This window comes from Hemiscyllium ocellatum, chromosome 11 (assembly GCF_020745735.1).
Source record: "Hemiscyllium ocellatum isolate sHemOce1 chromosome 11, sHemOce1.pat.X.cur, whole genome shotgun sequence".
NCBI classification, from domain to species: Eukaryota; Metazoa; Chordata; class Chondrichthyes; order Orectolobiformes; family Hemiscylliidae; genus Hemiscyllium; species Hemiscyllium ocellatum.
In genome coordinates, this window is record NC_083411.1 from 51,519,915 (window position 1) to 51,545,736 (window position 25,822).

The 25,822-nt window shown below is 41.6% G+C and overlaps 1 protein-coding gene across 1 annotated transcript in view; it reads right to left on the minus strand.

Moving 5' to 3' along the window:
* LOC132819982 (sodium- and chloride-dependent neutral and basic amino acid transporter B(0+)-like) overlaps positions 1 to 25,822 on the minus strand; it is a 95,949-nt gene that overhangs the window by 10,183 nt on the left and 59,944 nt on the right. The window contains exons 3-5 of the mRNA XM_060831917.1: positions 3,081 to 3,213; positions 2,056 to 2,196; positions 33 to 261 (exon numbers count right to left, since the gene is read on the minus strand). Of these exons, the coding sequence (XP_060687900.1) occupies positions 33 to 261; positions 2,056 to 2,196; positions 3,081 to 3,213 (503 nt within the window). The remainder of the gene's footprint in view (positions 1 to 32; positions 262 to 2,055; positions 2,197 to 3,080; positions 3,214 to 25,822) is intronic.

The window sequence follows — 25,822 nt, forward strand, 5'->3', positions numbered from 1 at the left end:
CAGCAGAATAGTACAGTTAACTTTTTATTTACCTGACTGTGCAAGCTCTGAAACGGGCTTGTTTTGCACATGAGCCATGTGTCCAAGAGTGGAGAAGATGATAAATCCCGCAAACACACTCGTAGCACAATTAACAACACAGACAATGATGGTACCTTGGTAACAGTTGTTGTGGAATTTGTTGTAGGATGACAATGTGATTAAACTGCCCCAACCCACTGATGTCGAGTAGAAAATTTGTGTTGCAGCATCTTTCCAGACCTGATAAATAGAAGGGAGAATTCATCAGCGCAGAACGATTTCACTTGAACTCATTCAACTGAAAAACTACATTGACCACAAGAAGCATAGTGTGAGTTAGTCCAGCAGCTCAATGTGATCTGACTGAATTAAACTAGCTCTGATCAACACCATTTCACTTAATAGGAGGGCCATCATTTGATTTTCCTTTGACTACTTGCTGCCAACTTTAAGATTTTCCCTCCAAAATTGACTCATAGCAGAAATAAAACCCCACTAGACCAAAAATCTGATCTTCTGCAAAGGCATTGCTATTTTCTGCACTGCAGTCTGTTAAGCAAAATGTAAACTGCATACAGTGGGTTGAATTTGGATCACAAAAATGATTTAAATTAGATTTAAAATAGGTATGAATGTCAAACTGAGTGCACATTTGTAACGAACCATCTTATACTTAAATGGTGAGGCTCCACATGCTCCTTGTTATTTATGTGTAAATTCCACAGCAATTTCTGACTGCACTCAGAGGTTCAGAGAAATATCTCTGATATGCACCACTCTGCTGTTATAAAAATGATATGTCCTGACATTTACAAACTTGGCTCAGTGTGAAATTACCTAGTACATGCGTAGAGTCACATTATTATTGTTGATGTGGAAGAAGGGTTTGGGGGGGAAGGGGGAGAAGATCAACTGAAAGGCAGGATCTTAGCTCTCAGTAGCTCCCCCCAAGTCCTCCCATCTATACGTAGTAGAGTCCTTCAAATAAGTGTTGATGCATTTAGATGAATTCCCTCTTCTTGGAAGCCCGATAGGAATTCAACAGGATTTTGATTTCGCCTTACCTCATGATTGTCCCCTGGTCTCCACAAGTAGGTGCAGAACCAGGGAGGAGATGTTTCAATGGCCATTCATTGGCCACTTAAACACCATAATTAATGGCAGAGCATCAAAATCCATCCATGAATCTTCTGCCACCACGATAGATGAGTGACAAGAAGCTACAAACTAATGCTTTCCCACCCAATTTCATGTCCCATTGCTCCCAAATTGTCATTTGGAAGGGCATAAAATTCTGCATTTTATTTCTGAACTACTCTAAGTTCACTCATTGAGAGTCACATTTCCTTCACTATCACAGTTCGTGTGCTGTTAATTTTGCAATCAAACTATTTACTTGGTTAAGCAGATGCTCAGTTGCTTTCTCTCTGTAGTCACATCTCAGGTACAGATGATATTGTGACAATGCCATCTCCCACTTCTCGATAAACTCCAAATGTCATTGACATTAAACAGGTCAGGAGATGTCAAATGGACTACCACAGCTTTGCCGTTCTCAAGGGCAAGTAGAGATGGGCAATGAATGCTGGCCAGCCAGCAATGCCCATATCCCACCAATGTATATTGAACAAATATTGATGACATAGTCTCATAAGTGATTGTAACTGAAAATCTGATTACTGAATCAATCCATGATTTCAGAAAGAAAGAGGCACTGAGAATAAACAATCCTTTGCATCCCACTGCCGATCTCATCCAGTTGTATCTAATCTCATCATCCTAGCCCTTAGCATTGATTCCCTCCTGCTCATACCAAGATGATTACAACAATAAACTAACTCATTAGAATTCATCACAAAGTCTCAGCTAGCTTTTCGCAACATGTGCAAAATGATCTTTCCAAATACAAACAAAGACTGAAAGGTACATTTCAATTCTAAATTTTAATACCTCAATCAGACAAAATAAAAGAAGGAACAGTTAAATTAAAAAAAGTGATTTTTGAAATTCAATTGATTCTGTTGTTGAGCTTACCTGAGCATCAGCCAGTTTGGAGAAGTCTGACTGGCTTCCGATGTAGAATTCAATTCCTTTAGAGGCTCCCTCCAGGGTAACCCCTCGGATCAGGAGTATCGTCACAACCACATACGGGATAATTGCAGTGAAATAAACAACCTGAGAATGGAGAATAAATTGGAAGATTTTCCTGTATTAGTGGTACAACATTTACTTTATTGGATCCAGCTGATTGTAAACTGATAGGAATATAAACAAAGAGTGAATCAGAAGACAGTTGGCTACATGATGGGGATATTTAACACTGAGCTACATGTTGGAAATAAGTTTAAATTCTACAATATTATTTTTAGTTTTATAATTAATCACATTCAGGGAAATGACAGATGTATTCAGGAGAATTGATGAGAACTTCATGAATATATTCAACACTTCATATTTCATGATTCTTTCCTATTCTAATAGTCCAGACAAATGGTAAATAAAACCCTGACCCTAATCTGCTCAGTCCCTTCCCCCAGTCCTGCCCAGCCTTCCGCAGCAATTGGAATTTCCCCCAGAGTCCCTGTGTCAGTGACTGAAACCCTTAGAATGAGGGACACATTCAGGAATTTGGGGGCATTGCTGGGGCTAGAAATTAGTTATGTTCAATTTCAGTTGTGGATATTACAATTTGTGACTGTTCTTCACACTTCTTTTTCACACTTATTTCAGCCTCGTCATTTCTCTGATTGTTGTGTTGTTCAGGGCAGGACCCACACAGTTTGTGGCTGAACACTTGGCAGGTGATTGAGCAGCATGAGGTGTCATATCTGCTCCTCTTCAAGCCTGTATCACTTCAAAGGGTAACCATGCTCTGTGGAAGCTACAAAGGATTACTGCACACTAGTTCATTTTCTGTTCTCTATACCTGGCAGGAACTGTTAACATCACCAAGGATATAAACTATGCACTTCACAACAGTCAATAAATTCTAGTTTTATTCTTACAGGGAATCTGTATTTTGTCAGTAGTTGTAACTGTCTTCATCACCAGTCATTTACCTTTCCTGAAGATTTGATTCCTTTCAAAAATGCTGTCCCAACCATCAGCCAGGCTAGAAGCAGACAGAGGGCTAAATGCCAGACTATCTCCCCAGTCTCATCCAATGAACTTGCACGGTGTAAAACTGCTTGACTGAGTTAAAAAAAGAGAAAATATTTTTCATAAGGGTACTGTTTATTACACATAGATACTATGTGCTCAATGCATCTGAGTATTTAGTGCAATATACAGGGCTTTTAAAAATATTCAGTTGTTACAGAATAAGTCCTACTTTTAAATAAGATAATTGTTACTGAAGTTTGATGTCCTTTATGTTTTTCTCTTTCTACATCTTATTCAAACAGAATGTGGGTGCGTTTGCTATATTTGAATCTGCAACTGCATGAAAAAATTCGTGGCATGCCTTAATGGGCTCCATCTTATGCTCAAATTTACACTTGAAATGGAACAGTCAAATTAATCTCCTTAGCTAGAGTTCTAGTTGGGAAATCAGCCAGGGGTTCTCTACTCCTATATACCAAAGATCTACCTTCAGAAGTCAGTACACATGTTGAGATTCCTATGTTTTCATATACTGCAAAATGGGCATGATCAGCAACCTTGTAAATTTATTGGCCATGTAAATGTAATGTTGAAGTAGGGCACTTCTCAAGCACCCTGCAGGTCATGGCTACTGATCAGATAATCCCTCAATGTATGTTCCAAACAGACATCACAGGCCCTAAGGCAGGCCTGGAAGTGCCCAGTCCTCCTCAGGTCTGAAAGGGCAAGGTATCTCCAATGTTTGATCAAGAGTTGAAGTCAACTGTTTCACATTGTTACTATTTTTGTTACGAACATGATGCTGATATTAAACCAACAAGATGTTTTGCTTAGAGCAAATAAATAATGTGGTATATTAATTTTAGTGCTGGTATGATGCCACGTTTCAATGTTATATATCCCAAAGACTGATGGATCATATCAATAATTCACTTAATTGTTCCCAAGAAAAACATTCTAACTGTACCAAGCCAGCCTGCAAATACAAATTCACGATACAGTGTTTAATATTAGATGAGATTCTAAAACTGAACTATGTTTACTGGATAATCCTGAGCGTTCAAATAATTACAAGGGAACAAAATAAACAGAGCTGTACATTTGTCTCTCAGATCGAAGATTCTGAAGTCTTTTGGGTTTGGGGAAAAATGCTGTTTATTTTCAAGTTGAGGCAGATTTGCAGAAATCTTGGTAAATGCTAGCTGTGTAAAACGGTTGCTCCTAAAACAGAGAGGTAGTTTTAGGATCTAGAGTTTAGAAGAATGAAAGATTATCTCATTCAGACACACAAAATTCCTCACTGGACAATCCTGAAAAATGTGTTGCTGGAAAAGCGCAGCAGGTCAGGCAGCATCCAAGGAGCAGGAGAATCGACGTTTCGGGCATAAGCCCTTCTTCATTAATCTGATTCCTGAAGAAGGGCTTATGCCCGAAACGTCGATTTTCCTGCTCCTTTGATGCTGACTGACCTGCTGCGCTTTTCCAGCAACACATTTTTCAGCTCTGATCTCCAACATCTGCAGTGCTCACTTTCTCACCATTTGTGGAGGAGGAGTTTGAAAACACATTCAATACTATGCACTTGGCTCATTAATAAGAACCTGTGGTGTTGGAGGAAGGATATTAGCACAGGCAGAGGAATGACTAACTAATAGAAGACAGATTTGCGATAGTGGGGGCATTTTCAGGATGGCCTATAACTAATGGAGTGCTGTAGTGCTGGGGCCACAATTATTTACAATATATTAATGACTTTGATGAGGAAAGTGAATGGACTATCGCCAAGTTTGTGGATGATATGAAAATAGATGGGAAGGCAAGTGATGAGGATGACACACAGAGACTGGAGGGATACAGGCAGAGTAAAAGAGTGGGCAATAAAACATGGCAGATTGAATAGGGAAATCCCTGGCAATTACAGACCAGTCAGTCTTACATCTGTGGTCAGCAAGGTTTTGGAAAGAATTCTGAGGGGTAGGATTTATGACTATTTGGAAAAGCATAGTGTGATTAAAGGCAGTCAACATGGCTTTGTGAAGGGCAGGTTATGCCTCACAAATTTTTGATTACTTACAGTGTGGAAACAGGCCGTTTGGCCCAACAAGTCCACACCGACCCGCCGAAATGCAACCCACCCATACCCCTACATTACCCCTTACCTAACACTACGGGCAATTTAGCATGGCCAATTCACCTGACCCGCACATCTTTGGACTGTGGGAGGAAACCGGAGCACCCGGAGGAAACCCACGCAGACACGGGGAGAACGTGCAAACTCCACACAGTCTGTCACCTGCGTCGGGAATTGAACCCGGGTCTCAGGCGCTGTGAGGCAGCAGTGCTAACCACTGTGCCACCGTGCCGCCCATATTGAGTTCTTTGAGGAGGTGACGAAACAGGTCGATGAAGGTCGAGAAATGGGTGTGGTGTATATGGACTTCAGCAAGGCATTTGATAAGGTTCCCGATGGTAGATTCATTCATAAAGTTAGGAGGTATGGGGTACAGGGAGATTTGGTTGTCTGGATTCAGAATTGGCTGGCTGACAGAAGGCAGAGAATGGTTGTAGATGGAAAGTATTCTGCCTGGAGGTCAATGTTGAGTGGGGTCCCACAGAGCTCTGTTCTTGGACCTCTGTTCTTCGTAAATTTTATAAATGATTTGGATGAAGAGGTTGAGGGGTGGGTTAGTAAATTTGCAAATGACACAAAGGTTGGAAGTGCTGTTGATAGTATCGAGGGTTACTGTAGGTTGCAGCACCTCATAGCCAGGATGCAGAGCTGGGCTAAGAAATGGTAGATGGAGTTCAATCTGGATAAATGCAAAGTGATGCATTTTAGAAGGGGAGGGTTGAACTTGAATGCTGAATATAGGATTAAATACAGGATTCTTGGCAGTATGGAGGAACATAGGGATCTTAGTGTTCAAGTGTATAGATCCCTCAAAGTTGCCACCCAAGTGGACAAGGTTGTTAAGAAAGCATGTGGTGTTTTAGCTTTCATTAACAGGGGGATCGAGTTTAAGAGCCGCGAGGTTTTGTTGCAGTTCTATAAGTCCTTGGTGAGACCACACTTGGAATATTGTGTCCAGTTCTGGTCGCCCTATTATAGGAAAGATACAGAGGCTTTGGAGAGGGTGCAAAGAAGGTTTACCAAGATGCTGCTTGTCTTACAAAGAGAGGTTGACTAAGCTCGGATTTTTCTCGCTGGAGATTAGGAGGAAGAGAGGTGACCTGATTGAGGTATACAAGGTAATGAGAGGCATGGAGAAAGTGAGGACTGCAGTTGCTGGAGATCAGAGCTGAAAATGTGTTGCTGGAAAAGCGCAGCAAACAGGCAGCATCCAAGGAGCAGGAGATTCGACGTTTCGAGCATGAGCCCTTCTTCATGAATGAGGACAGTGTGCCAAGCTGGCTAAGATAAAAGGTAGGAAGGAGGGACTTGGGGGAGGGGTGTTGGAAATGCGATAGGTGGAAGGAGGTTAAGGTGAAGGTGATAAGGTGAGGGTGATAGGCCGGAGGGGGGGTGGGGGCGGAGAGGTCAGGAAGAAGATTGCAGGTTAGGAAGGTGGTGCTGAGTTTGAGGGTTGGGACTGAGACAAGGTGGGGGGGAGGGGAAATGAGGAAAGTGGAGAAATCTGAGTTCATCCCTTGTGGTTGGAGGGTTCCTAGGCGGAAGATGAGGCGCTCTTCCTCCAGCTGCCGTGTTGCTATGGTCTGGCTATGCAGGAGTCCAAGGACCTGCATGTCCTTAGTGGAGTGGGAGGGGAGTTGAAGTGTTGAGCCACAGGGTGGTTGGGTTGGTTGGTCCGGGTGTCCCAGAGGTGTTCTCTGAAACGTTCCGCAAGTAGGTGGCCTGTCACCCCAATATAGAGGAGGCCATATCCCTCATGAGAGGCATGGATAGAGTCAACAGCCAGAGAGATTTCCCCAGAGCAAGATTGACTGGCACAAGGGGTCATAGTTTTAAGATTTTAGAAGGAAGGTATAAAGGAGACGTCAGAGGTAGGTTCATTACGCAGAGAGTTATGAATGCATGGAATGCATTGCCAGTTGTGGTAGTGGAAGCAGAGTCATTAGGGACATTTAAGTGACTGCTGGACATATACATGGATAACAGTGAGTTGAGGGGTGTGTAGGTTCGGTTATTTTATTTTACATTAGGATTAAACCTTGGCACAACATGGTAGGCCAAAGGGCCTGTTCTATGCTGTACTTTCCTATGTTCTATGTAATTACACTTGCATTAAATTTAGGATAAAACTACAATTATGATTTTCCAATGTAGCACACTTGCATGCACTGGAAACTTTGTATATTAATACACAGGGATCATCTTTGTAGACAGAAAAACTGTGTATGAGCTCTGCCCCGATTCAAATGAACAGAATAGATGACAGCCATTAACTCGGGCAATGCTCTGGCCAATCTATCAACCACCATAAGTAATGGCAGAGCATCAAAATCCATCCATGAATCTTCTGCCACCACGATAGATGAGTGACAAGAAGCTACAAACTAATGCTTTCCCACCCAATTTCATGTCCCATTGCTCCCAAATTGTCATTTGGAAGGGCATAAAATTCTGCATTTTATTTCTGAACTACTCTAAGTTCACTCATTGAGAGTTACATTTCCTTCACTATCACAGTTCATGTGCTGTTAATTTTGCAATCAAACAATTTACTTGGTTAAGCAGATGCTCAGTTGCTTTCTCTCTGTAGTCACATCTCAGGTACAGATGATATTGTGACAATGCCATCTCCCACTTCTCGATAAACTCCAAATATCATTGACATTAAACAGGTCAGGAGATGTCAAATGGACTACCACAGCTTTGCCGTTCTCAAGGGCAAGTAGAGATGGGCAATGAATGCTGGCCAGCCAGCAATGCCCATATCCCACCAATGTATATTGAACAAATATTGATGACATAGTCTCATAAGTGATTGTAACTGAAAATCTGATTACTGAATCAATCCATGATTTCAGAAAGAAAGAGGCACTGAGAATAAACAATCCTTTGCATCCCACTGCCGATCTCATCCAGTTGTATCTAATCTCATCATCCTAGCCCTTAGCATTGATTCCCTCCTGCTCATACCAAGATGATTACAACAATAAACTAACTCATTAGAATTCATCACAAAGTCACAGCTAGCTTTTCGCAGCATGTGCAAAATGATCTTTCCAAATACAAACAAAAGACTGAAAGGTACATTTCAATTCTAAATTTTAATACCTCAATCAGACAAAATAAAAGAAGGAACAGTTAAATAAAAAAAATTGATTTTTGAAATTCAATTGATTCTGTTGTTGAGCTTACCTGAGCATCAGCCAGTTTGGAGAAGTCTGACTGGCTTCCGATGTAGAATTCAATTCCTTTAGAGGCTCCCTCCAGGGTAACCCCTCGGATCAGGAGTATCGTCACAACCACATACGGGATAATTGCAGTGAAATAAACAACCTGAGAATGGAGAATAAATTGGAAGATTTTCCTGTATTAGTGGTACAACATTTACTTTATTGGATCCAGCTGATTGTAAACTGTTAGGAATATAAACAAAGAGTGAATCAGAAGACAGTTGATGTGGATAATTAACACTGAGCTACATGTTGGAAATAAGTTTAAATTCTACAATATTATTTATAGTTTTATAATTAATCACATTCAGGGAAATGACAGATGTATTCAGGAGAATTGATGAGAACTTCACGAATATATTCAACATTTCATATTTCATGATTCTTTACTATTCTAATAGTCCAGACAAATGGTAAATAAAACCCTGACCCTAATCTGCTCAGTCCCTTCCTCCAGTCCTGCCCAGCCTTCCGCAGCAATTGGAATTTCCTCCAGTCCCTGTGTCAGTGACTGAAACCCTTAGAATGAGGGACACATTCAGGAATTTGGGGGCATTGCTGGGGCTAGAAATTAGTTATGTTCAATTTCAATTGTGGATGTTACAATTTGTGACTGTTCTTCACACTTTTTTTCACACTTATTTCAGCCTCGTCATTTCTCTGATTGTTGTGTTGTTCAGAGCAGGACCCACACAGTTTGTGGCTGAACACTTGGCAGGTGATTGAGCAGCATGAGGTGTCATATCTGCTCCTCTTCAAGGCTGTATCACTTCAAAGGGTAACCATGCTCTGTGGAAGCTACAAAGGATTACTGCACACTAGTTCATTTTCTGTTCTCTATACCTTACAGGAACTGTTAACATCACCAAGGATATAAACTATGCACTTCACAACAGTCAATAAATTCTAGTTTTATTCTTACAGGGAATCTATATTTTGTCAGTAGTTGTAACTGTCTTCATCACCAGTCATTTACCTTTCCTGAAGATTTGATTCCTTTCAAAAATGCTGCCCCAACCATCAGCCAGGCTAGAAGCAGACAGAGGGCTAAATGCCAGACTATCTCCCCAGTCTCATCCAATGAACTTGTATGGTGTAAAAGTGCTTGACTGAGTTAAAAAAAAGAGAAAATATTTTTCATAAGGGTACTGTTTATTACACATAGATACTATGTGCTCAATGCATCTGAGTATTTAGTGCAATATACAGGGCTTTTAAAAATATTCAGTTGTTACAGAATAAGTCCTACTTTTAAATAAGAGAATGGTTACTGAAGTTTGATGTCCTTTATGTTTTTCTCTTTCTACATCTTATTCAAACAGAATGTGGGTGTGTTTGCTATATTTGAATCTGCAACTGCATGAAAAAATTCATGGCATGCCTTAATGGGCTCCATCTTATGCTCAAATTTACACTTGAAATGGAACAGTCAAATTAATCTCCTTAGCTAGAGTTCTAGTTGGGAAATCAGCCAGGGGTTCTCTACTCCTATATACCAAAGATCTACCTTCAGAAGTCAGTACACATGTTGAGATTCCTATGTTTTCATATACTGCAAAATGGGCATGATCAGCAACCTTGTAAATTTATTGGCCATGTAAATGTAATGTTGAAGTAGGGCACTTCTCAAGCACCCTGCAGGTAATGGCCACTGATCAGATAATCCCTCAATGTATGTTCCAACCAGACATCACAGGCCCTAAGGCAGGCCTGGAAGTGCCCAGTCCTCCTCAGGTCTGAAAGGGCAAGGTATCTCCAATGTTTGATCAAGAGTTGAAGTCAACTGTTTCACATTGTGAACATGATGCTGATATTAAACCAACAAGATGTTTTGCTTAGAACAAATAAATAATGTGGTATCTTAGTTTTAGTGCTGGTGTGATGCCATGTTTCAATGTTATATATCCCAAAGACTGATGGATCGTATCAGTAATTCACTCAACTGTTCCCAACAAAAACATTCTAACTGTACCAAGCCAGCCTGCAAATACAAATTCACGATACAGTGTTTAATATTAGATGAGATTCTAAAACTGAACTATGTTTACTGGATAATCCTGAGTGTTCAAATAATTACAAGGGAACAAAATAAACAGAGCCGTACATTTGTCTCTCAGATCGAAGATTCTGAAGTCTTTTGGGTTTGGGGAAAAATGCTGTTTATTTTCAGGTTGAGGCAGATTTGCAGAAATCTTGACAAATGCTAGCTGTGTAAAACGGTTGTTCCTAAAACAGAGAGGTAGTTTTAGGATCTAGAGTTTAGAAGAATGAAAGATTATCTCATTCAGACACACAAAATTCCTCACTGGACAATCCTGAAAAATGTGTTGCTGGAAAAGCGCAGCAGGTCAGGCAGCATCCAAGGAGCAGGAGAATCGACGTTTCGGGCATAAGCCCTTCTTCAGGAATCATTCCTGAAGAAGGGCTTATGCCCGAAACGTCGATTTCCTGCTCCTTTGATGCTGACTGACCTGCTGCGCTTTTCCAGCAACACATTTTTCAGCTCTGATCTCCAGCATCTGCAGTCCTCACTTTCTCACAGGACAATCCCACCATTTGTGGAGGAGGAGTTTGAAAACACATTCAATACTATGCACTTGGCTCGTTAATAAGAACCTGTGGTGTTGGAGGAAGGATAATAGCACAGGCAGAGGAATGACTAACTAATAGAAGACAGATTTGCGATAATGGGGGCATTTTCAGGATGGCCTATAACTAATGGAGTGCTGTAGTGCTGGAGCCACATTTATTTACAATATATTCATGACTTTGATGAGGAAACTGAATGGACTATCGCCAAGTTTGTGGATGATATGAAAATAGATGGGAAGGCAAATGGTGAGGATGACACACAGAGACTGGAGGGATACAGGCAGAGTAAGAGAGTGGGTGATAAAACATGGCAGATTGAATAGGGAAATCCCTGGCAATTACAGACCAGTCAGTCTTATACCTGTGGTCAGAAAAGTTTTGGAAAGAATTCTGAGGGGTAGGATTTATGACTATTTTGGAAAAGCATAGTGTGATTAAAGGCAGTCAACATGGCTTTGTGACGGGCAGGTTATGCCTCACAAATCTTATTGAGTTCTTTGAGGAGGTGACGAAACAGGTCAATGAAGGTCAAGAAATGGGTGTGGTGTATATGGACTTCAGCAAGGCATTTGATAAGGTTCCCTATGGTAGATTCATTCATAAAGTTAGGGGGTATGGGGTACAGGGAGATTTAGTTGTCTGGATTCAGAATTGGCTGGCTGACAGAAGGCAGAGAATGGTTGTAGATGGAAGGTATTCTGCCTGGAGGTCAATGTTGAGTGGGGTCCCACAGAGCTCTGTTCTTGGACCTCTGTTCTTCGTAAATTTTATAAATGATTTGGATGAAGAGGTTGAGGGGTGGATTAGTAAATTTGCAAATGACACAAAGGTTGGAAATGCTGTTGATAGTATCGAGGGCTACTGTAGGTTGCAGCACCTCATAGACAGGATGCAGAGCTGGGCTAAGAAATGGTATTTATCCAGAGTTCAATCTGGATAAATGCGAAGTGATGCATTTTAGAAGGGGAAGGTTGAACTTGAATGCTGAATATAGGATTAAAGACAGGATTCTTGGCATTGTGGAGGAACATAGGGATCTTAGTGTTCAAGTGTATGGATCTCTCAAAGTTGCCACCCAAGTGGATAAGGTTGTTAAGAAAGCATGTGGTGTTTTAGCTTTCATTAACAGGGGGATCGAGTTTAAGAGCCGCGAGGTTTTGTTGCAGTTCTACAAGTCCCTGGTGAGACCACACTTGGAATATTGTGTCCAGTTCTGGTCGCCCTATTATAGGAAAGATACAGAGGCTTTGGAGAGGGTGCAAAGAAGGTTTACCAAGATGCTGCTTGTCTTACAAAGAGAGGTTGACTAAGCTCGGATTTTTCTCGCTGGAGATTAGAAGGACGAGAGGTGACCTGATTGAGGTATACAAGGTAATGAGAGGCATGGAGAAAGTGAGGACTGCAGATGCTGGAGATCAGAGCTGAAAATGTGTTGCTGGAAAAGAGCAGCAGGTCAGGCAGATTCCAAGGAGCAGGAGATTCGACGTTTCGAGCATGAGCCCTTCTTCAGGAATGAGGACAGTGAGACAAGCTGGCTAAGATAAAAGGTAGGAAGGAGGGACTTGGGGGAGGGGTGTTGGAAATGCGATAGGTGGAAGGAGGTTAAGGAGAAGGTGATAAGGTGAGGGTGATAGGCCGGAGGGGGGTTGGGGGCGGAGAGGTCAGGAAGAAGATTGCAGGTTAGGAAGGTGGTGCTGAGTTCGAGGGTTGGGACTGAGACAAGGTGGGGGGAGGGGAAATGAGGAAACTGGAGAAATCTGAGTTCATCCCTTGTGGTTGGAGGGTTCCTAGGCGGAAGATGAGGCGCTCTTCCTCCAGCCGCGGTGTTGCTATGGTCTGGCGATGCAGGAGTCCAAGGACCTGCATGTCCTTAGTGGAGTGGGAGGGGAAGTTGAAGTGTTGAGCCACGGGGTGGTTGGGTTGGTTGGTCCGGGTGTCCCAGAGGTGTTCTCTGAAACGTTCCGCAAGTAGGTGGCCTGTCACCCCAATATAGAGGAGGCCATATCCCTCATGAGAGGCATGGATAGAGTCAACAGCCAGAGAGATTTCCCCAGAGCAAGATTGACTGGCACAAGGGGTCATAGTTTTAAGATTTTAGGAGGAAGGTATAAAGGAGACGTCAGAGGTAGGTTCATTACGCAGAGAGTTGTGAATGCATGGAATGCATTGCCAGTTGTGGTAGTGGAAGCAGAGTCATTTGGGACAGTTAAGTAACTGCTGGACATATACATGGATAGCAGTGAGTTGAGGGGTGCGTAGGTTCGGTTATTTTATTTTACATTAGGATTAAACCTTGGCACAACATGGTAGGCCAAAGGGCCTGTTCTATGCTGTACTTTCCTATGTTCTATGTAATCACACTTGCATTAAATTTAGGATAAAACTACAATTATGATTTTCCAGTGTAGCACACTTGCATGAACTGGAAACTTTGTATATTAATACACAGGGATCGTCTTTGTAGACAGAAAAACTGTGTATGAGCTCTGCCCCGATTCAAATGAACAGAATAGATGACAGCCATTAACTCGGGCAATGCTCTGACCAATCTATCAACCTCCTGGTTTAAATTTAAACAAAATCTGCCAGGTAAATGTCAATTAGCTCTAATGGGCACATCCCTCAGTGTAACAACTCAACCAATCAGAGTTCACTTGTCAACCAATCGGAATGCACCTCTCATTCAGCATCTGTTATTTTCCACTAACATAAAACAAATGTTGGAAATCTGAAACAAAAGCAAACATTTCTGGAGAAACTCAGCAGGTCTGGCAGCATCTATGGGGAGAAAGCAAAGTCAATGAATCAGGTCCAGTTCTGAAGAAAGATTGCTGGACCCAAAACATTAACTCTGCTTTCTCGCTGCAGATGCTACCAAACCTGCTGAGTTTCTCCAACAATTTCTGGGGTTTTTTTTGTTCCTGTTATTTTCCCTTCACTTTAGTATTTCTTGCAAATTTTCAGAATGAATGGAAGACAGGAAGTTTTGACTTAATGTGTCTTTTGTCAGCATTAATCAAAGTCTGTCATACTAAACAACAATGTACTTACTCCCAGTATTGCTCACTCGGACCCTGGTGAGGAATGGAGATTTCTGATCCATTTAGGCAAGTGTTATTATACGTCTGCAGCCATGTTGTATTAATGACTTCAAAATATCCATCGTCCAGAGTAAGATTGCAAAATGGATCTAGAAAATGTTGAATGTGTTTTAGAACTTTACTGCTCCTTGTTGAACAATGCTGCCATTTCTAGTGGTACAATCAGGGTTTCTGGGCAACCCAACCCAACCTCATCCATTACATAAGGTGGAATCAGAGGCATAGACTGAGGTAGGAATATATAAAATGAAGAGCCTCTCTTCTTCCCAGTGTCCACTCATTGAATCCAGGATAGGATGGTTTGAGGACTGCCTTTCTTACCAGATGTAAATTGACTCCCTAAGAGATGTCTTAAATGGGTATGCTGGCTGCCATTGGCATTCTTATGTATGTGTTGAAGGGTGGGGGTGGGGAAGCGGCACAATATGTGGGTTCACTCTATCTGGTCTGTTGTTTCCTAGGAGGGTAGATTTTCAGGTGGGTGCCCAATAGAGGTATCCAATGACATTGAAGAAAATTGCATTGTTCCATAAAGTGTTTGGTACTAGTGGTAGATGCAAGTAGCCCAAAAGCTCCCTTAACACACAAATAGGTACATCAACAGTGAAGGCTCCCATTTCATGAAGATGCATCCTATGACACTCAATAGCATATCCTGCATGTGAAAGAAATCACACAGGGACTGAGACACAATGTTTTTTGTTGAGCACCAGTCTGCAACAGCACAGAGAATCACTAAATTATTATAGCACAGGATGAGACGATGCAAACTGTTGTGAAAATCCAAATTAGAGTTTCACCTAGTTCTTCCACTCAGTAGCTCTGAACTCCTTCCTTTTCAAACAATGATCGATCTCCCATTTGAATGTCTTGAATAAAAGTAACCTCCACCACACTCTCAGGCAATACATATGCAATCCTAACTTCTTGCTGTGTGGATAAAAATTTCCATTGAGTCACCATTGGTTGTGAATGGTTTTAATTGGCCCTTCATTCTATCCAGACTGTACACGCTGGGTACTTATACTGAGCTCCCTCCTTGTATTCCACATCATTAGTTCACACTAATAACAGCATCATTTAGGGATTTTAAGAAAAGTGTCTCATACACCATGTTTGAAGCTGACAGAAATGTCAGCATTGTGGAGCACAAACAGAAGAGACAAATGAGTAAAGAACTTTCTACATGGGCGCCAAATGTGTCCCTTCAGATCCACTTGGTCTGTGCTAGCCATGTGATAGTTAATGTATTCAGACTCACTCAGGAAGGACCAGCCAATCACTGAGCTTTCAGACATCCCATCCCTCAAAGACGATACCCCAGCCTCCTTACTCAGTCTGGTCTATAAGCTTAAGTCTCAAACTCCCTGGTCTCAATCCCTCACACATTAACTCAGATATTATATTGACACATTTTTTAGGTATTTTCATGACTATATTTTCATATCCACATCTTATGAACAAGTTCTAACTCCCAATATTTACAATATACATATCTATGCTATACCTTTATTATAGATTGCAGTGGTTCACCACCACATCACTAAGGGCATTTGGGATAAACAATGAACATTGGCATAGACAGTGGTGCCCACATCCCTTGATCAGTTTGTTCAGACTTTTATGATAGACCTCTGGTTAGAAATTAACCTTGTGGGTCAGAGGTTGGGGCATTACCACTGTCAAAAGCCATGTGATAAGCTTTCATTAATGGATCAGAAAATGAATATTAATCCTGATAATTAATTACTTCTGATTCCCTAACTCCAGTACGATCACTTTCCAGGCTTCAAAACTTGTGAATTGTGTTTTATAATAAAAAAAGTTTGAGAGTAACTTCCTGGACCCATGCACAGGGTCACAGACAGGAATGTGAGTCCTCAATGCAGATATATGGAAATTAAAAGGTATTATTTAAATCATGAATTTCTTGTTTTCCAAGACTCACACCTTCCCTTAAGAGGCAAAATGCAGCAAGAATATGTACATAGTCGGCTGACTAGAAGAGCACCTCCCAATGTATTGAATAAGGGCAAACAGTGTTGTAAGTCATTGGCTATTGGTATTTAAAATTGACACCAGTTGCAGGTCATACATTGGTTTCCTTGACTCAGAGGGAAACAACTTAAACATTTTTGAAATAAAATAAGATCATAAGGCTATAAGAGATAGGAAGATCATTATGCCTTTCAACCTATCAAGTCTATTCCACCATTCAATCATAGCTGATATGTTTCTCAACACCATTCTCCTGCCATCTCCCCATAACCTATGATCCCCTGACTAATCAAGAACCTATCTTTCTGTCTTAAATATATTCAATGACTTGGCCTCCATTGTCTTCTGCAGAAATGAGTCCCACAGATTCACCCTTCATCTCAGCTCTGAGGCTTCGTACCATCACGCTAAGACTGTGTCTCGGGTCCTATCAGACTCTATATAGGCCTTTCATTTTTTTCACAAGTTTCAATAAGATCCCTCTCATCCTTCTGAATCCCATCAAGTAGAAACCTGAAGTCCCTAACTGCTCCTCCTATGACAAGCCATTCATCCCCATGATCATTCTTGTAAGCCTCCTCCTCCTCCAATGCCAGCACATCCTTCCTTAGATACAGAGCCCAAAACTGCTTGCAATTTGCCAAAAGTAATCTGAACAGATCCTTTACGATCACAACAGTATATCCCTGCTCTTGCATTTTAAGCCTTTTAGAATAAATTCTAAAATTGCATTTGCCTTCCCAGCACCCAACTGAACCTGCATATTCACATCAAGAAAATCCTGAACTAGGACTCTGAAATTCCTTTGTGCTTCTGATATCCGAAGACTTGCTCCATTTAGAAAATATTCTGCGCTCTACTTTTCCAACCAAAGTGCATAATTCCACACTTGCCACAGTGTTCCATCTGCCACTTCTTCATCTACTCTCCAAGTCTTTCTGCAGCCTCCCTACCTCCTCAACATTATCTGTCCCTCCACCTATCTCTGTTTAACACACATGTTGTTCTGAAACTTGTTGCTACTCTCACTCCCATTTGTAAAACCAATGACGTTTGAAATCTGCGTCCTGGTCCTGATCTTCAAATTTCCTTTCAGGCTCAAAATCTAGCATCCAATCTCATGACCCCTAATCCTAAAGGTCAAGGAGTGAGTGTAAATCATTCATTGTGTTACTGATGACATTGAATGAAGATTTTGAGGGAGATGAGCCTGAGATGAAAACAAAGAGAAAAACTGAACTCTGTACCAGACAGTAGTAATGTAGGTACTGATAATAAAAGGTTGAAACTACCTTAGCTTCCCTACAACTACAATTCAGGTAGAGTAAAGCAGCTGAGAATGACCAACAGTGACAATACTAAAGGAGAGATGATTTTCTTTGAAGCATCTCTCTTCCCTGTAAGCAATTATTATTGACAATCTTTCACTTCAGTGACTCAGTGACATGATCCTTGGAGCTGGATCCTGTTCAAGTCTCTCTGCTGTACAATCACAATGAAGTTGGTTATCGAAAACATTGGCTACTTTTCTTATGACAGATCAACAGAATAAAATATGAACAGTCACGGAATGTCCCCAGTCAAAGTGAACACTGTACCTTTGGGAGTCCTGCTGCATGTTTCATCTGCTCCCCACCAACTGAAGCAGTCTGCCCATGGTAGGGGTGATTGGAAGGAAGCAAACAGGTAGTACAGACTGTAACCAATAATGCAGGCATAGGAAATGTTGACAATTATGATCAGAAGGACCATGGTGACTCCAACACCTTAAAATTGAACAAAGGAAAAAGAGCTTAGAAACAATACTGTTTATTTGAAATAAAATTGTTCTCTTGAATTCAATTGCAATGTATTTCCAACTAGAATATGTTTAATGTAATTTGAGAGAGAAAGAGGGAGACAGTGTTTTGAAATAAGGCAGCCATGGTTGACTGATGTTGCTTCTCTCCAGTCTGAACTTATAAAGTTGAAAATAAGCCATCAACTTTATTTTCCCTGTTCTTGAATATAAGCACAGGTCATCCTCAGAGTTCAGAAATTATGATAAAGTTACAGACAATTAGGTTCAGAATCTAAACAAGAATTGGACAAGAGAATATTATTCTGTTGTTACAACTATCCCTCTAGTATTGTCATTGTCTTAGTGGGTGTTAGATTTGGTCAGCATTTCCAACAATGTTCAGCTAAAATTGTTGAGTGGATGATCCACCTTGGCCTCATCCGACGGTCGCCAGCATCACAGATGCCAGTCTTCAGCCAAATCAATTCACTCCACTTGGTGTCAAGAAACAGTTAGAGTCACTGCATAGTGCAAGGGATTTGGGCCCTGACAGCGTTATAGCAACAGTACTGAAGAGTTGTGCTCCAGAATTCATCGCCAAGCTCTTACAGTACAGTAAGAACACTGGCATATACCTGACAACATGAAACATTGACCATGTTCTGGACACAAAAGCCAATTACTGCCCTAACAGTCCACTCTCTCAATCATCGGAAACAACCTGCTCAGTGACACCCAGCTTGTGTTCCTCCAGGGTCACTCAGTGCCTGGCCTTGGTTTAAACAAAACAGCTGGATTCCAGAGGTATGGTGGAAGTGACAGTCCTTGAAATCAAGGCCGCGTTTGCCCGTGTGTGGCATCAAGGAGCCTGAGCAAACTGAAATCAATTAGTGTCAAGGGACAAACTCTTCACTTGTTCGAGTCATGCCTGGAACACTGAAAGATGGATATGGATGCCGGAGGCCAGTCATCTCAGCTCTAGGACATCTCTGCAAGAGTTCATCAGGCAAAGTCTTAGAGAGAATTGTAATGGATAGGATTTGTGAACGTCTAGATAGGAATAATGTGATCAAGGATAGTGAGCATGGTTTTGTGAAGGGCAGGTCGTGCCTCACAAACCATATTGAATTCTTTGAGAAGGTGACTAAGGAGGTGGATGAGGGTAAAGCGGTAGATGTGGTGTATATGGATTTGATAAGGTTCCCCATGGTAGGCTATTGCAAAAATATACTCAGGTATGGCATTGAGGGTGAGTTGGAGGTTTGGATTAGGAATTGGCTGGCTGGAAGAAGACAGAGGGTAGTAGTTGATGGTAAAGGTTCATCTTGGAGTGCAGTTACTAGCGGTGTTCCGCAAGGATCTGTTTTGGGACCATTGCTGTTTGTCATTTTTATAAATGACCTGGAGGAAGGGCTAGAAGGCTGGGTGAGCAAGTTTGCGGATGATACAAAAGTTGGTGGAGTTGTTGATAGTGAAGGAGGATGTGGCAGATTACAGCGGGATATAGATAAGCTGTAGAGCTGGACAGAAAGGTGGCAAATGGAGTTCAATGTAGGTAAGTGTGAAGTGATTCACTTTGGTAAGAGTAACAAGAAGATGGAGTACTGGGCTAATAGTCGGATACTTGGTAGTGTGGATGAGCAGAGGGATCTTGGTGTCCATGTACACAGATCTCTGAAAGTTGCCACCCAGGTAAATAGTGCTGTGAAAAAGGCATATGGCGTACTGGCTTTTATTGGTAGAGGAATTGAGTTCCGGATTCCTGAGGTGATGTTGCAGTTGTATAAGACTCTGGTGCGGCTGCATCTGGAGTATTGTGTGCAGTTTTGGTAGCCATACTATAGGAAGGATGTGGAGGCACTGGAACAGGTGCAGAGGTGGTTTACCAGGATGTTGCCTGGTATGGTAGGAAGATCGTATGAGGAAAGGCTGAGGCACTTGGGGCTGGTTTCGTTGGAGAAGAGAAGGTTTGGGGTGACTTGATAGAGGTGTACAAGATGATTAGGGGTTTAGATAGGGTTGACCACGAGAACCTTTTTCCAAGTATGGAGTCAGCTATTACGAGGGGGCATAGCTTTAAATTAAGGGGAGGTTGGTATAGGACAGATATTAGGGGTAGATTCTTTACTCAGCGAGTCGTGAGTTCATGGAATGCCCTGCCAGTAGCAGTGGTGGACTCTCCCTCTTTATGGGCATTTAAACGGGCATTGGATAGACATATGGAGGATAGTGGGCTAGTGTAGGTTAGGTGGGCTTGGATCGGCGCAACATCGAGGGCCAAAGGGCCTGTACTGCGCTGTATTGTTCTACGTTCTAGGTTAGTGTCTGAGGTCCAACCATGATCTTCCCTCCACCGTAAGGTCAGAAGTAGGGATGTTCACAATGATTGCACATTGTTCAGCAATATTCGCAACTCCTCAGATACTGAAGTAGTCCTGAACAATATCCAGGCTTGGGCTGACAAGTGGCAAGTAAGACTCCTACCACCCAAATGCCAGGCAATGACCATTTCCAACAAGAGACAATCTAACCACTGCTCCATGATATTCAATGGTGTTACCATCAATGAATACCCCCACAATCAATATCCTTCTTGTCACCATTAACCAGAAACTCAACTGGACTTACTATACAAACACAATGGTGACAAGAGCTAGTCAGAGGCTAGGAATACTGCAGGAGTAACTCACCTCCTGTCTCCCCAAGCTTGTTATCATCTACAAGGCATAAGTCAGGAGTTTAATCGAATATTCCTCACTTGCCTGCTCCAAGAGCATGCCAGACGTTTTGACACCCTCCAGGACAAAGCTGCTTACTTGGTTGGCAAAACATCTACAAGCATCCATTCCCGTCACACCGATACGCAATTTCAACAGTTTGTGCTACCTACAAGATGCACTGCAGAAATTTACCAAGGCTCCTTTGAAAGCACCTTCCAAACCCATGACCACTTCCATCTAGAAAGACAAGGGCAGAAAATACAGGGGAATACCACTACCTGCAAAAATCCCCTCTAAAACGATCACCATGCTGACTTGGAAATATACCATTGATCCTTCACAGTCACTGGGTCAAAATCCTGGAATTCCTTTCCAAAGGACATTGTAGGGAAACCTACAGTGCATAGACTGCAGAGGTTCTGGAAGGCAGCTCATCACTACTTCTCATGAGTAACTAGCGATAGGCAATAAATGCTGGCCCAGCCAGAGAAAACAAGTTCCTTGAACGAATAAGAAAAAAGCTCATTGAAGAACAATCTTAGCAGGACTTATACATTTAGTGGTAAGGTCTTGGGGTCTGTTGCTGAACAAAGAGACCTGAACAAAGAGTGCAGGTTCATAGCTCCTTGAAAGTGGAGTCACAGGTAGATAGGATAGTGAAGAAGGCTTTTGGTATGCTTTCCTTTATCAGTCAGAGTATTGAGTACAGAAGCTGGGAGGTCGTGCTGTGGCTGTACAGGACATTTGTTAGGCCACTGTTGGAATATTGTGTGCAATTCTGGTCTCCTTCCTATTGGAAAGATATTGTGAAACTTGAAAGGGTTCAGAAGAGGTTTACAAGGATGTTGCCAGGGTTGGAGGATTTGAGCTATGGGGAGAGGCTGTACAGACTGGGGCTGTTTTCCCTGGAGCGTCGGAGGCTGAGGGGTGACTTTATAGAGGTTTACAAAATTATGTGAGGCATGGATAGGATAAATAGACAAGGTTTTTTCCCTGGGGTGTGGGAGTCCAGAACTAGAGGGCATAGGTTTAGAGTGAACGGGGAAAGATATAAAAGAGACCTAATAGGCAACTTTTTCTTACAGAGGGTGGTACATGTATGAAATGAGCTGCCAGAGGAAGTAGTGGAGGCTGGTACAATTGCAACATTTTAAAGGTATTTGGATGGGTATATGAAAGGAAGAGTTTGGAGGGATATGGGCCAAGTGCTGGCAGGTGGGGCTAGATTGGGTTGGGATATCTGGTCTGCATGGAAGGGTTGGACCAAAGGGTCTGTTTGCAGGCTGTACATCTGTATGATTATATAACTTGGCACCATTGATAAGTACCAGAGTTGGTTTTAGCTCCTCCCTCGTTTCCTCAATGTCTATTTCATTTGAGGGTTTAATCCCACACCTGATGTCCAAGTGAGCATTCTTCAACCTAAAAACTAACCACTGAAACATTGAACTCCATCAACTATTAACTCACTGGGTCCAGACTTGACCCAAAGTGTAGTATGCAGTTTGGTATTTTTTTTATCAAGGATTGGGAATCAGTGACAGGATCCTTCGTTTGTGTTTTCCAACTTAACCTGAGGGCATAGGTTCAGCTCCAGAGTTCTCACTGCAGCTCATAACTAGCTGCATTGCTAACCCATATCTTGTGATTTAGCTTTAATTTTATTCAAAGTAGAACAGCAACTGCTGGTGTGAGTTTATCTTCAGCAGGATGTTTTACCAGATGTGACAATGCTTATGTGATCCCCAATAACATAAGAAACTGAGTGTGAATATCATGGGTTTGAAGAGACTGTTAAACATTTGTTACAATTAACTATTGCAAACAAGTGGTACCCTCCTGAGGCAAAATAGCATCTGGGCTGATATTTTACAACAGAATAAGGATAACTTTTCCAAAACAGATATACATGGTTGTGCAGAGGCACATGGAATTAATTTGACAATTATGCACACAGGTAAGACAGAGTTTAAAGATTAATGTTTCAAAATTCAATATAATGTTTTGAAAGTTTGACAATTTTTCCTGACTTGGTGCATGTATGTCCACCTGGAAAGGTACTCATTGATCTCTGTTGCACTTGTTTGACAACTTGGTTAGTTGCTGCTGGTTGCTATTAATCAACCCTACCACACAACATCATCAGAGGGTTCAACTCTCAATCTCTTCATGCATGATTGGTCTGTCATAAATTGTTCAGAGCTGGCTTCTGTTCCTTTATCATGTAATATCATGAGCTGCAATACATTTCTGTGACCTGGGCTGGTTGCATATTTTCGAAACCTTTGCTGGTATCCAAAGATTTGTATTTCTAACTCTCACTCTCTGCCCAGTGAGCAATTTTGGAGTTTCTTACTTGGGACACCAAATAACCTAAAAATACCACCATTGTGTCAGTGACACTTGTACTCATTTTGCTGCTAATTCACCAAAAAAATGGGTGATTTAGAGAAGTAATCTGTCACAAGGAAGTAATCTCCCCATACAATATGAACAGCTCTGTTGTTACTTTGCTGAAGAATTGGATGAAATATCATCTGGATATAGAGTCTCCCACTGTTTATATATTGCATTCGTGAGTCATTGAATATCCCGATTCATCCCTGGATTGTTATGCCAATCATTTTGAACTTTCAATACTCATGCGTTCCTGTGGTAGCATGGGCATGATTTGAAACTGCGCCCAGTGACAACAATTCACATTATCCAAAGTATAACATGTCAGCCTTGAGAGTACATTTAATTTCATAGTTTAGGTGATCATGGTGCAGATCAAGATGAATATCTTTGTATTTTGGATAAGCAGTTCTGTGAATCATATGCAATCATCTTGGCTACCTGGCTTAATTACTACTTCAAATTTATAACTTTGCCAATTCTTGACTAATTCAATTGCACCATATGTGACTTGTTCTGCATTGGTGGGTGTGGTTTGAATGTCATGATTTGAGACTGCACTTAGATCTGTACATACTGGTAACCATGTATCTGTTAGACTAAATATTTCGGGAAGCCAGTGAGAGTTTGCGCATTGACACTCATTAGCAATACATACAATTGTTGATCTGCTGTCTCCACTGAGAGATGGTTTCTCATAGGCTGTACCATGGAACATTACTTGCTCAGGTGCATGTCATTGAGGCCATATAGTGGTTACATGGTAACACTAACTCCGGTGTTGATTTTAGCTTTTATCTTGTATCACACTGCCTTCTCAGGACACATGATATTAAAGAGCTCCTGATTGCTTTCTACTCCCAACACAGAGTGTGAGATTAACATCATGTAAAGCCTGCTCATTTTCTAAAATTTGCCTTTCATTTGGTTGACTGTGAACCTCATCAATGTGGTTGCCTTGGTGCACCTTGGTAACAGTTTCCTTGTTGCTGATGATTTGTTATTACTCTATACTGTCATGTTGGTCGCTTGTGGTTTATTGTAAGGGCCTGACTTGGCTTTTGGAAACAGATTTCCTGCACATAGCCATGTCCCTTGATGCTACAGATATCAAAAAATAGAGCATGGACTTTGGAGAGGTGCAACAAACCACTGCTACTGGAGCTTTTGTTGGGTTTCTGTGCTTTACTGACCATTGCAATAGTATTGGTAGCACCTAAAGCATGTAATTGTTGCTGGCCTGCCACGACATCTTCATAGATCTGTCTATCCTCAAGTAATATGTCAAGACTGTGGCCCTTCTTATTGCACAAATGTTTCTTCCAACTGACCTTAATTCATGTGAATGTGATAATTAACTCATTAATATTCTCTGGCCGTTCCTCTTCAGTAAAGTCACACTCATGCCCTTTGCTTTGGCATCCTCCAACAAACTGGTGAATAGTCTCTTGAGGATTCTTGTCTATTTGAAATGATGTGGAGTCTGTTCATCCTGAAGTGAATTCTTATCTTGATCTGCTCTTCAAGATCTTTCCAAATCATATCCAGAATTTTCTGATCCACCCAGAAAAACTGTGCATGTTAATAATGTGAAGCTCCTCCTTGTCAAGTCATAAAATCCCTACGGAGTGGAAGCAGGCCATTCAGCTCATCGAGTCTGCATGACTCTCTGAACAGCATCCCACCCAGAACCAATCTCCTACCCTATCCCTGCAACCCTCCATTTCCTCTCGCTAATCCACCTAACCTACACATCCCTGGACGCTATCAGCAATTTAGCACAGCCAATCCACCAAACATGCACATCTTTGGACCATGAGAGGAAACCCAAGCACTTGGTGGGACCCATCTGAAATGGGCATAATGTGTAAACTCCACAAAGACAGTTGCCTGAGGGTCAATTCAAACCCGGATCCCTGGCAATATAAGGCCACTGTGCCTCCCTGAGGTCTGACAAGATTTTTAAGAGTTCTTTTCATGGGCTCACCTAGACCTTGATCTGCAAAATAGAACTGCATGAAGTTTTGGAACAGTAAAATCAGTGAAGGTGTTGCTGGATGCCAAATCCATACCAGTTTTGTTGCTATCCATGACTTGGCCTTTACAAAAACACCAGCTTTTGCTGTGTGTCTCTGATATTTTTGTCTCTCCAAATTATACTGCTCTTTCCTTAAGAACAAAGACGTTTGTAATTGTCATTATGTATTAACTGCCATCAACAGAGCTTTCTAGGATTCAAGTTTTCTGTAATGCACTGACCTTCGTCCCAGCTCAAGGGCGTTCTTTAGCATTTTAATTTGTTTTTATTACCAAGGACATCTTAGAAATGCATTTTATCTTGAAAGAGTTTGCATCCTAATGAAAAGTAGAAATATGTTCCATTGTTCTCGTGCTTAATGCTCCATCTATAGATGTGTACAACTGTCTGTACTCTGAAAAACTGATGCTGTTTAAGGATAACAAACTTCTCCCTATTCCAAACTGTCTGCTTCCAAAGTCATGCTGGTCATCAATTTGTTTTCTAAATCTGTACGTCTACGATGTCTTTAATAGATAGTAACTGCTGTTGCTATGGTGTGAGTTTGCCTCCACCAGGGTGTTTTACCTGATGGGGCACTGCTTTTGTTATCTCCCACAATGTCAGAAACTGGGCATGATATTGTGATATTGGGCAACCCAACACTCGTTCATTACATTGCTCAAGCATACACATTTCTGAGCTAGTAGTTTGCTATTAGTTTACAATAGTT